This window comes from Somniosus microcephalus, unplaced genomic scaffold (assembly GCF_052327205.1).
Source record: "Somniosus microcephalus isolate GS21.2 unplaced genomic scaffold, FLI_Smic_1.0 unresolved_chr5, whole genome shotgun sequence".
Lineage (NCBI taxonomy): Eukaryota > Metazoa > Chordata > Chondrichthyes > Squaliformes > Somniosidae > Somniosus > Somniosus microcephalus.
In genome coordinates, this window is record NW_028225183.1 from 16,983,851 (window position 1) to 16,997,854 (window position 14,004).

Sequence of the window (14,004 nt, forward strand, 5' to 3'; positions counted from 1 at the left end):
TAGTTTGAGGGTCTATATTAGTTTGAGATCCTGTGTTAGTTTCAGAGGCTGTCTTAGTTTGTGGTGCTTTATTATATTAGCGTACTGTATTAGTTTGAGAGACTGTAATAGCTTGAGGGGCTGTATTAGTTTGATGCGCTTTATTAGATATTTTATTTTTATTTGGTTTAATAGATTCATTAGTTTTAGCGTATATATTGGTTTCAGAGGTAATGGTCGCTTAGGACATGGGTAAATTAAGAGCGCAGCCCCAGCCCAGAGTGCTGCACTGAGAGGGCACTCTAGCATTTGCAGTTTGATTACTGAATGAGCACAACAGCATGAAGGACATCACAGAAACAATATGAGATATGAAATGTACTGAAGGTGTTTGAAACAACAAACCCAGTGCTGGGAGAACACAGCTTGCAATTTCCATTGGTTAATTAATATGATCAGAATTCTCAAGTCTTTGGGGTTTTCAATTTAAAACTCAGCGCTAAATATATTCCATTATAACAGGGAATTAACTTGGCTGTCGTAACTTGTTTGTTCAACCTTTTAACAATGTTGCAACCTCAATCTCCCCGTGGAGATCGCGCAGGGTATAAATGAAAGGCTGTGGGATTCGGCTCAGAGTATAATTCAGAGAGATTGCCTGCAACACGGACACATCGCTTCACACAGAAAATGTATCACACATTTGAGAGTGTCCAGAAAATATATTACATGATCCTTGCCGTCATTGGAGTTCCTGGTAAGTGATAATAACCATTGAAGTTGTGTAAATCTGTGTGTGAGCTGTTCTCTGCTTTAGCTCTCTGGCTGATAATGTTACATGCTCGTCTAGTGGACATAGTTTTACAGACCTGCGATCAGTGTTTGGTAATTTCGTTAAGTCTAGTGTCTTGACACAACCTGTTTAATGCCATTTCCTGAACTGAAAATATACCTGTTTGTAGCGCACAGGCTCTCTGAATGATCAAGTTATTGCCGTTAGTGGAATATGATGTACAGTTAAATCAGTCCTCATTCCGGGAAATGTCTCTGAGAAAAGGTGTTAGTGCAATGGTCTGTCACTGTAAAATTGTACTAAGTGTGGGTCACTAACCAGAGTGGAACACCTGACCCCAGTGACTATGTATTACTTGGAGTATCTCTCACTGTAGAATTTTACTGAGTGTGGGTCACTAACCAGAGTGGAACACCTGACCCCAGTGACTATGTCTTACTTGGAGTATCTCTCACTGTAGAATTTTACTGAGTGTGGGTCACTAACCAGAGTGGAACACCTGACCCCAGTGACTATGTATTACTTGGAGTATCTCTCACTGTAGAGTTTTACTGAGTGTGGGTCACTAACCAGAGTGGAACACCTGACCCCAGTGACTATGGATTACTTGGAGTATCTCTCACTGTAGAATTTTACTGGTGTGGATCACTAACTGGAGTGGAACACCTGACCCCAGTGAATATGTATTACTTGGAGTATCTCTCACTGTAGACTTTTACTGAGTGTGGGTCACTAACCGGAGTGGAACACCTGACCCCAGTGAATATGTATTACTTGGAGTATCTCTCACTGTAGAATTTTACTGAGTGTGGATCACTAACTGGCGTGGAAGAATTCAGTTCGACTTTGTAATCACTATTTTAGGTGACTGATTTCTCCCCTCCATTTGTATTATGAAGTGCAGCTCGGAACAGAGTGTAGAGCTGCGAGTTTGGTGAGAGAGGGAGTTCGGGGAGGGAGCTGTTCCTTTCTTTTTCTATCTTTGTCAGCTTCCAGGAGAGCAGGAGTTACAAAGCTTTACAAGAGGGTACGGAGAACCAGCGGACGTTCGGCTCAGTGGCACCACCCCGCTCCCGCTCCCCGCATTTGGAGAAAAATAATAGGTGACATCACAGGGAAAAGGTTAAGTGATTGTTTGGTGAGTATTTTGCTCACTGCCCTTATCATTTAAAGCCAAGAACATTTATTAGTAATTGTAAGGTTTCAATAGTACTAATTTGTATCAGTAACAAATCTTATTAAAAGTAGTATCGTTTATTAATTAATAAAAATAAAGTAATTAAACCTCTATAATTAATGCAGGGCAGGTGATGTGTGGCGACTGCCGTATGTGGGAGCTACTGGATGCGTGATCCAGGATGAGCACATCTGCGGTAAGTGTCTGCGGCTCGAGGAGCTTCGGCTCAGAGTTGATGAGCTGGAGGCCGAGGTGCAGAAACTGCGATGCATCAGGGAGGGGGAAAGGTACCTGGCCACTTTATTCCAGGAGGCAGTCACACCCCTTAGGATAGTGTCTTCTGATTTGGTCAGTGGTCCAGGGCATGAGTATGTTACTGCGAGTGAGGCAGGTATGGGGATCCAGGACGTGGAGGAGCCTCAGCCTTTGCAATTCTCCAACAGGTTTGAGGTTCTTGCGAACAGTATGGATGAAAGTGGTGGCTGCAGGATGGATGAGCAAACTGAACATGGCACCGAGATACAGGAAGCCGTTCAAGCGGGGGTAGTTAATAGGAATGTAGCAGTAATTTGGCACAGCATAGTCAGGGAATAAAAACAGTTCGCTGTGGCCAAGAGTGAGATTACAGACAGCTGTGTTGCCTGCCCGGTGACAGGGTTCGGGACATCTGCTCTGGGCTGGACAGGAACATGCAGGGGGAGGGGAGGAGCCAGTGGTCGTGGGCAATGTAGGTGCCAACGATATAGGTAGTACTAGGAAAGAGGTTCTGCTGAGAGAGTATGAGCAGCTAGGGGTTAAGCTAAAAAGCAGAACATCAAGGGTAACAATATCTGCATTATTACTCGAGCCACGAGCAAATTGCCATAGCGTAAATAAAATAAGAGTGATGAATGCGTGGCTGAAAGCCTGGTGTGGGAGAAATTGGTTTCAATTCCTAGGGCACTGGCACCAGTAGTGGGGAAAGTAGGATATCTATATTTGGGTCGGTCATCACCTGCACTGTGCTTGGACCAGTGTTCTGGCGAGTCTTATAATTAGGGTAGTAGCGAGGGCTTTAAACTAAATATTGGGGGCATGGGATCAAATTAGGGAAGATGTTGTAATTTAAAGATTAGATACAAGGCAATAGAAAAAGATATTAACGTGGAAAATGTTAAACAGACAGTGACAGGAATTATAGAGAGTACACAGCTAAGAGTAAATCAACAGATAAGGCTAGAGGTTACAAAAGTAATATAAAGACAAAACTAAAGGCACTGCATCTGAACGGAATTAGCATGCGAAACAAAGCAGATGAACTGAAAGCGCAAATAGAAATAAATAAATCTGATTTGATAGCCATTACAGAAACATGGCTGCAGGGTTATGTAGATTGGGACCTGAATATTGAAGTGTACATGATATTTAGGAAGGCCAGGAAGGTGGTAAAAGTTGGAAGGGTGGATCTGTTAATTAATGATGGTATTAGCACTATAGAGAGTGATGACTTAAGTTCAGGAAACCAGGATGTAGAAGCGGTTTGGGTAGAGATGAGAACTGATAAATGCAAGAAGTCACTTGTGGGAGTGGTGTACCGGCCAGCTAACAGTAACCATATGGTAGGATGGAGTGTAAAGGAAGAAATAATGGGAGCTTCTCAGAAGGGTTCAGCAATAATCAGGGGATTTTAAACTGCATATAGACTGGAAAAATCAGACGGGCAAAGTTGGCACCGATGAAGAGTTCTTGGAATGTTTGCTGGATAGTTTCTTACAAAATCACGTTCTGGAGCCAACCAGAGAGCAGGCTAAATTAGACCTGGTGTTCTGCAAGGAGATAGTATTAATCAATGACCTCATAGCGAAGGCGCCCCTAGGTAGCAGCGATCATAATATGATTGAATTTTACAATCAGTTTGACAGAGAGAAGAGTGGGTCCAAGACTTGTAATTTAAGCTTACATAAGGACATTTAAGAGTGCATGAAAGCAGAGCTAGTTAAAGTGAACTGGCAAATTAGGTTAAGTGATAGATCAATAGAGTTGTAGTGGCAGACAATTAAGGGGATGTTTCAAAATACACACAATATATGCAATCGAACGAGAAAGGAAAATATCAAGGGGAGGAACCACCATCCGTGGTTAACTAAAAATTTTAAGACAATATTAAACTTAAAGAAAAAGCTGAAACTTGCGCAAAGATGGGTGGCAGGATTGGACAGAATGTAAAAAACTGCAAAGAATGACTAAAAGATTAATAAGGAGAGAAAAATTAGTGTACGAGTGAAAGCCAGCTAGAAATATAAAAACAGATAGTAGAAGTTTTTATAGATATTTATAAAAGAAAAGATTTAACAAAGTTAGCATTGGTCCTATAAAAAGTGAGACTGGGGAATTAATAATGGATAATAAGGAGATGGCTGTTGAATTGAACAGGTATTTTGCATCGGTCTCCACTATAGCGGATACAACTAAAATCCCAGAAATAGCTGAAATCAGGAAATGGAAGGGAGGGAGGAAATCAAGATAATTATAATCACCAGGGAAGTGGTACTGAGCAAATTGTTGGAGATGCGGTCTATCAAGTCCGCGGGCCTGATTGACTTCATCCTAGGGACTTAAAAGAAGTGGCTAGTGAGATAGTTGATGCGTTGCGTTTAATTTTTTTAATTTCCCTAGATTCGGGGAAGGTTCCTTTAGATTGGGAAATAGCGAATGTAACTTTATTCAAAATGGAAGGGAGACTGAAAGCAGGAAACTACAGGCCAGCTAGCTTACCATCTGTCATAGGAAAGATGTTAGCAACGATTATTAAAGGTGTTGTAGCAGGGCACTTCGAAAAGTTCAAAGTAATCAGGCATAGTCAACATGGTTTTGTGCAAGGGAAATCATGTTTAACAAATTTATTGGAGTTGTTTGAGGAAGTAACATGTGCTGTGGATAAAGGGGAAACTGTGGATGTACTCTCCTTAGATTTCAAGAAGGCATTTGTTAAGGTGCCACATCAAAGGTTATTGCAGAAAAGAAAAGCTCATATTGTAGGGGGTAACATATTGGCATGGATACAAGATTGGCTAGCTAACTGGAAACAGCGATTAGGCATAAATGGGTCATTTTCTGATTGGCAAGATGTAATGAGTGGTGTGCCACAGGGATCAGTGCTGGGCTTCAACATTGTACATTTGTATAAATGACTTGGATGAAGGGACCGATCGTATTGTTGCTAAATTTGCGAATGCCACAAAGTTAGGTATGACGATACATTGTGAAGAGGACATTAGAAGGCCATAAAGGGATATAGATAGGATAAGTGAGAGGGCAAAGATCTGGCAAATGGAGCATAATGTGGGAAAATGTGAAGTTGTTCATTTTGGCAGGAAGAATAAAAAAGAAGCATAATATCTAAATGGTGAGAGATTTCAGAGCTCTGAGATGCAGAGGGATTTGGATGTCCTAGTCCATGAAGCGCAACAGGTGCAGCAAGTAATTAGGCAAGCTAATAGAATGTTATAATTTATTGCGAGGGCAGCACGGTGGCATAGTGGTTAGCACTGTTGCCTCACAGCGCCAGAGACCCGGGTTCGACTCCGGCCTCGGGTGACTGTCTGTGTGGAGTGTGCACATTCTCTCCGTGTTTGCATGGGTTTTCTCCGGGTGCTCCGGTTTCCTCCCACAGTCCAAAGATGTGCGGGTTAGGATGATTGGCTATGATAAAAATTGACCCTTAGTGTTAGGGGGATTAAATACGTGGGGTTATTGGGATAGGGTGGGATATGTATTGGTGCAGGGGTTACGGGGATCGGGTGGGATATGTGTCGGTGCAGGCTCGATGGGCCGAAATGGCCTCTATCTGCACTGTGAGGTTTCTGTGATTCTGTGAATTGAATACAAAAGTAGGGAGGTTAAGCTACAGTTACACAGGGCATTGGTGAGACCACACCTGGAGGACTGTGTACAGTATTGGTCTCCTTATTTAAGGAAGGATGTAAATGCGTTGGAAGCAGTTCAGAGAAGGTTTGCTAGACCAAAACCTGGAATGGGCGGGTTGTCTTATGAGAAAAGTTTGTGCAGTCTTCGCTTGTATCCGATGGAGTTCAGAAAAGTAAGAGGTGACTTGATTGAAATATATACGATCCTGAGGGGTCTGGACAGGGTGGATATGGCGAGGGTGTTTCCTCTTCTGCGAGAATCTAGAACTAGGGGTCACTATTTAAAAATAAGGGGTCACCCATTTAAGATGGAAATGAGGAGAAATGTTTTCTCTCAAAGGGCGGTGGATGCAGAGTCTTTGAATATTTTTAAGGCAGAGGTAGATAGATTCTCGGTTAGCAAGGGGGCGAAAGGTTATCGGGGGTGTGCGGGAATGTGGACTAATCGGATGAGCCATGATCTTATTTAATGGCGCAGCAGGCTCGAAGGGCCGAGTGGCCGACTCCTGCTCCTAAATCCTATGTTCGAAATTGATGGCGAAAGAGAATATTTTTGCTTTTGGGTAAAGATGTTTTAAAAACGCGTATGAAGTGAAATGCATTGATATTGAGCTGCAAGAACAGAAACAGGTTTAAATACTTTTCTTACACTAAGAGTAGTTACTGTAAGCACTTCAGTTGTTTTAGTGCTGAATATTCCCCTTCCCCCAACACGTTCCTGTAAGCCTGTGGGTCATGAGTGCTGAATTTCATTATCTCTCTACTAGTCAGGATGAATATTAGGCTGTGGTTTTTGATTATTGCACTTCGGAAACTGATTAATGTTTGACAGATCAGTTCTTATCTATGATTCAGAGGGCTAGAAATTCATCATAGCCTAGGAATGGGCTGTAGCATTAGAAAAGTTGGAGAATTAGTGTCAGGCGCTAATGCTTTAGCGAGCATGCAACATTCATGCACAATGCTCAAATAAATGATTGGAAATCTATTTCAAGTTTTTAACCACAAGCTCATTGGCGTTACACTCAAAGGGTGGACCAATATCAGTAGCACTCTAATCACAAGTCATGATTGCCGCAGGCTTTTTCTTGTTCTGGAAGGGAAGGATCATTGATGCTGCAGAACTTCATTCTCAGCATGGCTGGCTGTGCAGCTGCCTCAGCAAGCTTCAGCAGGTCAAGGAAAAGGAGTTGGAGGACTAAAGCAGCTGTAGCCATTGCAGATCCATGCCCCAGGGAGAGTGCCTGCAGATTCTGCGATTAAACATTGGAGGCATTGGTGTTCGCTGTGGAGAGATGGATGGCGGTGCACTACCCAGCAAGTGGCAGAAGGCCCTCGCCAGAAGCCTTCTGCACCATGGGTAGGGAAGTAGCGCAGCACGTCTTGGGCAGAACTGTCATCCCCTGGATCCGCACAAAGTGCAGGAAGAAATTTAGCGACTTCACTTGCGTGGACAGGGTGAGTGAATGCTTCTACAAATCTATGTACCGCCATCTGAACCAATCTTCACACTCCACGAAAAGCACCACACCCGCAGCACTCAACCACCAACAAAATCTATCTACCAACACTCACAGCCACATCTCACACCTTGCACACAAAGACACCTATACACCGATGGCAAGCACATCAGCCAATCACATTGTTCCACAATCACTCACACACTTTCCTTTCCTTTCCTTCCTTTCCAAGGTCGTTCAGAACAGGAGGGGGCAGTAGCGCGCATGCGGTGTCCAAGTCGACACCTAACCACTGTCTGCGCTGGAGAAACGAGTGCTGCAGATTATTGGGCGCCAGGTGGTGGATGCCGTGGCCCCCGGCGACGTTGACCCCCTTGGGTACAACAACGGTATATTCTATCCTAATCCTTCTTCCAACATCCCTCTTCCCCCTCACGCCACAAGCCATTCACACATTCCCCCTAATCAGACTGTATGCATGCATTTCTCTCCTTCTGTCCCCTCCCCTCACCTTAGCATGACTCTTGTGCCAGTAAGATTTAAAGTAATGAGCAAGCAGCTGAGCAGCCTGTCCCTGAGGGCACTATACAGAGCGAGGTGGAAGAAGAGGAGGAGGAAGAACACACCGAGTCATTGCCTCTCTCTCCCTTAGGCACCAGCTCAGACACTGGCACTACTCCTTCTTTACAGGCTAGTATAGTCGCCAGATCTGCAGAAGGGAAGGCACCGGTGACGAGTGGGCTGCAGCAAGGTAAGGGGGAAAGGGTAGCTCGGGGCCCATCTCCCAGGAGGGCGAGTTCGACTGGGAGTTCGGCTGCACAGGACTCAGATCAGGACCTCGATGGTGAGGCTGCTAGAAGAATGGTGAAGGGCATGCACAGGGAGATGATAGGTGCAATAGCAAGGTTGCCCGAAATCACATCGGCAATGATAAAGAGCATGGAGGAGTCCGCCCACAAACTTGCACAATGCTTTGCACACACCTTGTATCCCATCATTTCCAGTCTGCAAGGAATGGTAGATTCCCAGAGTGACCTTGAGCCCCAGACCCGAAGACGCCTGTGAATGGCAAGCTGGCAGCTTCCATTGCAGCACAGGCAGAACTGACACAACGTTTAGTGCTGTAATGCAGTGTTTTCTTGGTGGTATCCAAACTCAGACAGGTGCCATGCAGTCTCAGCTCTGACAGCTGCCATCGTGGCTGAGTCTATCACTGTCGACCAGAGCTTTCACGATATCTCAGCAGGTCAACAATCTGTGTTCCAACAGATTTCTTGGGATGATGTGGTGCTGCCCCGGGAGAGTGTCAGTGCATCAGTGGAGCAGGAACCTGCTGTCTTCTCAAGAATCACAGCATTCCTGCTCCCACAAATGCCACTAAGCCTTTGCCTGTCATCCAGCCAGCCCAGACAACTGCCGCCCGTGCTGAGGTGGTGCAGTCTCTAGCTGGCCCTTCCAGGCCCAGAGCTGGTTGAGTCGCTCTTCAAGACCATCTTAAGTATCCCGCAGGGAAACTCAGCAGCCTTCCACCAGTCCTGCTGCAGCCACTAGGTCAAAACATCGTAGGAGCACTGGCGTGGGCAAATACACAGTAACGAGAAGCACCCAGCGACTGCACAGGCGTGAATAGTTAATTCATTTTTATTAAGTATGTGTTCACTGATTATTCATAAATTTATTCATTAACTTTTGATCCTTGAGTGGTGTCTCTCACTTCTTCTTTGCGCTGTGATATGGCCTGAAGTAAAGATGGTGATGTGGTGAGCAATGGAGATCTGTGGTATACTTCATTCGTATGTCAGTTATTTGAGTTGGTCACGGACCGCCCTTCTGGAAGGCTGATAGAGTGGATGTCTCCTCCCTCTCTCCTGTTGCTCCTCCTCCTCGTCTACCTCCTCGTGGTCCTCATCCTCCTCTTCCTCCTCGAACTCCTCCTCCACATCCTCCTCACCCTCTTCCTCCTCCTGAGGTGCTGCCGTAATCCCAGGTGGCAAGGGCTGGGCTCTCAAGTTGTGGCGCATGCAGCAAACATCAGGAAATGTGACAACCGCTCCAGCAAATACTGGAGGGCTCCTCCCGATCGATCAAGGCAGTGGAACTGTTGCATCAGCATGCAGATGGTCTGCTCGATAATGTTCCTGGTGGCAGCATGGCGCTCATTATATGACTGCTGGGCAGGGGCGTTGGGTCTGCAGAGGGGAGTCATGAACCAGATGGAGAGCAGGTAGCCCTTGTCTCTGACCAGCTAGCCGTGAGCTTGATGTGGTGGCTGGAAGAGTGCGGGCACACCAGTCTTGGGCAGGATGAAGGCTGGTGCGTATATCTGAGGTCCACCCACCATTCTCTGCCAGATTCCCTTGTCACTGGAACCTTCTCCTCTTTTACAGATTTTCCGTCCTTGCCTCCCCCTCTGTTATTCTGCTACAGCCATTTATTCCTGATCTGGTCCAATCTTTTATTTCTTTAATTGTCCTATCTCCCTTGACCAATTATCCATTTTATTCCTGGATCACTTCTGCCCTCCACCCGAGCATAGACCTCTCAATTGTTCTTTCCTCCCCTCCCCTACTTTTCTCTGGCTCTATCATTGCTTTAAAACTGTTAATATCTAATATGTTTCAGTTCTGATGAAAGATAGTCGAACTTAAATGTTAACACTGTTTCTCTCTCCACATATGATGCCTGACTTGATGTGTGTCCACATTATTATCTGTATTTATCAGAGTTACAGCATTCTTAATATTGTGCTTTTGATATCGACCAGGCGGGTTCGGTAGGCAGGGTATAGTTTTGTCGTTGACAGCTTCCCTGCATGAAGTCAGCAGGATTGGCCAGCTTGGGTTTCAGTCGCGGGGGGAGGAATCTGGAGAAGATCGCAGGACCAGGTCCATGGCCCTGAGATGTTGGGTGGCCGATCCTGGTTTTTTTTCCGATCCCCCGGCCCCGGGGGGTGATGGCTGTCCAATACTAGGGTGTGATCTGATCCCCGAACACGGGAAGGGTTCTGCAAATCCGGGGGCGGTCCAATCACGAGCCAGGATGGTGGTCCGATTTATCTGTTAAACTCGGAAGCAGGTGGTCTGGAGGCGGGCTGTGGTCGGATGGAGATTTAAACCTGATAATCTCTGACCCGACTAAAAAACAACCCGTTCTTGGTTATAAAATACGGCCCATATTCTCTGGGCCCAGATACGGAGAATGTTTGATCAGTAGTTTGCACTCTCTTTTCCCTGCTCTTTTTTTCAGTTAATTTAGTGGCGATTGTGATCCTGTCCCGGGGAAAGTGTGGGCTCTCCACCTGCACCACTCGCTATCTGGTGGCGATGGCAGCGGCAGATCTACTGGTCATCATCACTGAGGTCATACTGAACCAGATCAATTGGTATTATTTCCCAATGTGTTTCCTGGTCATCACTCCTGTGTGTAGTGTTCGCACTGTCCTGGTCGGTGCAGCCACAGACTGTTCTGTCTGGTTCACCGTCACTTTCACCTTCGATCGATTTGTGGCCATTTGTTGCCAGAATCTGAAAACAAAATATTGCACTGAGAAAACTGCGACTGTGGTTCTGGCAACAACCTGCATTCTGCTCTGTTTAAAAAACGTTCCCTTCTACTTTATATTTAAACCAGGAGAGATAATCGACAATGTGCCATGGTACTGTTACGTAAAACCAAGCTATTATTCTGAGCCCGGTTGGGTCGAATATGACTGGCTTGACACAATTTTAACTCCATTGCTCCCATTCGCTTTCATTTTGTTGCTCAACGCTCTGACAGTCAGACACATTTTAGTGGCCAGTCGAGTCCGTAAGGTACTGAGGGGTGAGAGCAAGGGAGAGAATCGCAGTGACCCAGAGATGGAGAGCAGAAGGAAGTCTGTGATTTTACTCTTCACCATATCTGGCAGCTTCATACTTCTGTGGTCGGTATATGTAATATATTTCATATACTATTACATTAGAGGTGTAGATTCCAATTATCACAATGATTCTATATCTATCTTTAATGAAGTCGGATATATGCTGCAGAATTTAAGTTGCTGCACAAACACATTTATTTATGGGGTGACCCAGTCCAAGTTCAGAGAGCAGTTGAAGAGTGCGGGGAAATATCCGGTTGCCTCAATTATTCAATTAATTAAGAAGCAGAACAACTGAGCGCAGCCCAGATTCGGGTCCCAGTGTTTCCAGCCCATAAATCTAATACTTACCCCAGAATGCCATCAACTGTATTACATCAGGAATCGCTGGTGATCTGAAAATAGAACCATCGTCGGGGCAAGCACTTTTTTTTAGAACGCAGCAGCATTTCTGACTGAGAGTTCTCACCTTGTCTTTCGGGACAGGACCACTAGCTTTTTGCATATTTAGTGCATCATTTCACTTGCAGTTTCCAGAGTAAGAGCAACGTCAATAGGAATGCAGGCAGAGCTGAGCGGTAGTTCTGGTGCTTATATTAAAAGATTAAGCAGCACTGAAACCGGATATTCGGCCCAACTAGTCTGTGCTGCTTATTGTGCTCCTCACGAGATTCCTTCCATTGGGTCCACCTCATCTCAGCCTCTCAGCAAAAACATCTTACATTTAGACAGCGTCTTTAACGGAGTAAAAGATCCCAAGGTGCTTCACAGGAGGTTACAGAACAAAGGTGCGGTAGAGAGCCAGTAATGTATAGGGGTGGATCCCAGAGCTTAGTGCCGAAGATTGACAGCTGCAGTTTGTTGGCAGCAATAAGTGTAAGAAGTAGATTCCCGTCCCTGAACTGTCACAGAACTTTCTGATCCTACATCGATTTGCAATGTATTGACAGAAAGTTGTTTTTGTTGTATCTGTTGGGGGATCTGTAACAGCAAATTTTAGCCAACCAATGAGAACAACCTTCAATTTATTTTACATGTTGTTATTTAATGTGTACTGAATTTTTTTTTGCTGTTCATATTCCACACTTCTGGTAAGTAATTTTCAGCCTCTGATCTCACTCTGTACTCCGGGCAGTCACTGAGTGGATAACTAGTGCCTGGCCCTGCTGTATTCTAACAGTAATGTGGTATTACTTTGTTCTTTTTGTCCAAGTTACTTTGTGAGTTTTGAAGAATTAAGAATAAAGATTGAAGGGTAAATTGATTTGACATGAAATTGGTCATTTTCTTCTGAACTATTGATAGCTAGGAAAGTAAATGTTTTATTGTAAAAGAAAGTTGGAAATATCAATTTATTTACCGCCTGTCACAAACTTGGAACGTCCCAAAGTGGTTTTGCAGCCTCGGGTCAGGAGTCACACGCGGCACACATTGGGCGTGGGGCTGGAGCCGGAATCCGTGTTCAAAAAGCACCAATCACTGACATGATTGTGGCGTCATCCACCACAGGGCAAAAGGCAACAGCTGGCGGCCAAGTTTGTATCACCTATAGACGGCCAGGTTTGTGTTAACAACAGCCGGCATCTTTGTGTCACCTGCAGACGACCGTTTCTCTGTGACCTACAGGCGACCGTGTTTCTGTCACCTGCAGAAGGCCAAATTTGTGTCACTTACAGATGGTTATATTTGTGTAAGCTACGAACAGCCATGTTTCTGTGACCTGCAGACCGCTATGTGTAAGACACGTGCAGAGGTCTTGGTTGTATGACCTACAGACAGCCATGTTTGTGTCATTTACAAACGGCCATGTTTGTGTTACCTACAGACGGCCAGATTTGTGCCACCTACAGACGGTCATATATTTGTGTCACATACTGATGGCCATGTTTATGTCTCCTACAGACGGCCATGTTTGTGTCACCTACAGACGGTCATATATTTGTGTCACATACTGATGGCCATGTTTATGCCTCCTACAGACGGCCAAGTTTGTGTCACCTACAGACGACCATATTTGTGTCACCTACAGACGGCCATGTTTATGTCACCTACAGACAGCCAGGTTTTTGTCAGCTACAGATTGACATCTTTGCGTCACATACAAACTGTTTCCCTCACCTACTGACAACAGTGCCTGTGTCACCAGCAGCTGGCCATGATTTTATCAGCTACAGACGGCCATGATTGTTTCATCAATTTCCGGCCATGTTTGTTTCTCCTACAGACGGCCATATTTGAATCACCTAGAGACGGCCATATTTTAATCACCTAGTGACGGCCATGTTTGTGTCACCTACAGACGGTCATATATTTGTGTCACATACTGATGGCCATGTTTATGCCTCCTACAGACGGCCAAGTTTGTGTCACCTACAGACGACCATATTTGTGTCACCTACAGACGGCCATGTTTATGTCACCTACAGACAGCCAGGTTTTTGTCAGCTACAGATTGACATCTTTGCGTCACATACAAACTGTTTCCCTCACCTACTGACAACAATGCCTGTGTCACCAGCAGCTGGCCATGATTTTATCAGCTACAGACGGCCATGATTGTTTCATCAATTTCCGGCCATGTTTGTTTCTCCTACAGACGGCCATATTTGAATCACCTAGAGACGGCCATATTTGAATCACCTAGTGACGGCCATGTTTGTGTCACCTACAGACGGCCATGGTTGTGTCATCTATAGACTGCCATGTTTATGTCACCTACAGATGGCCATATTTGAATCTCCTACAGGCGGCCATGTTTGTGGCATCTACATACGGGCTTGTTTGTATCACCTACAGACTGCAATGTTTGTGTCACCTACGGCCAGCCTTGT

The 14,004-nt window shown here is 45.1% G+C and overlaps 1 protein-coding gene across 1 annotated transcript; it reads left to right on the forward strand.

The window, feature by feature from the left end:
* The first annotated feature begins 550 nt into the window (after window positions 1–550).
* Window positions 551–11,549, forward strand: LOC147087633 (putative G protein-coupled receptor 139). Its single transcript, XM_085977810.1, has 2 exons — window positions 551–736; window positions 10,561–11,549. The coding sequence occupies exons 1-2, from the start codon at window positions 670–672 to the stop codon at window positions 11,469–11,471; spliced, it is 978 nt and encodes a 325-aa protein (XP_085833936.1). The 5' UTR covers window positions 551–669; the 3' UTR covers window positions 11,472–11,549.
* The last annotated feature ends 2,455 nt before the right edge of the window (window positions 11,550–14,004 follow it).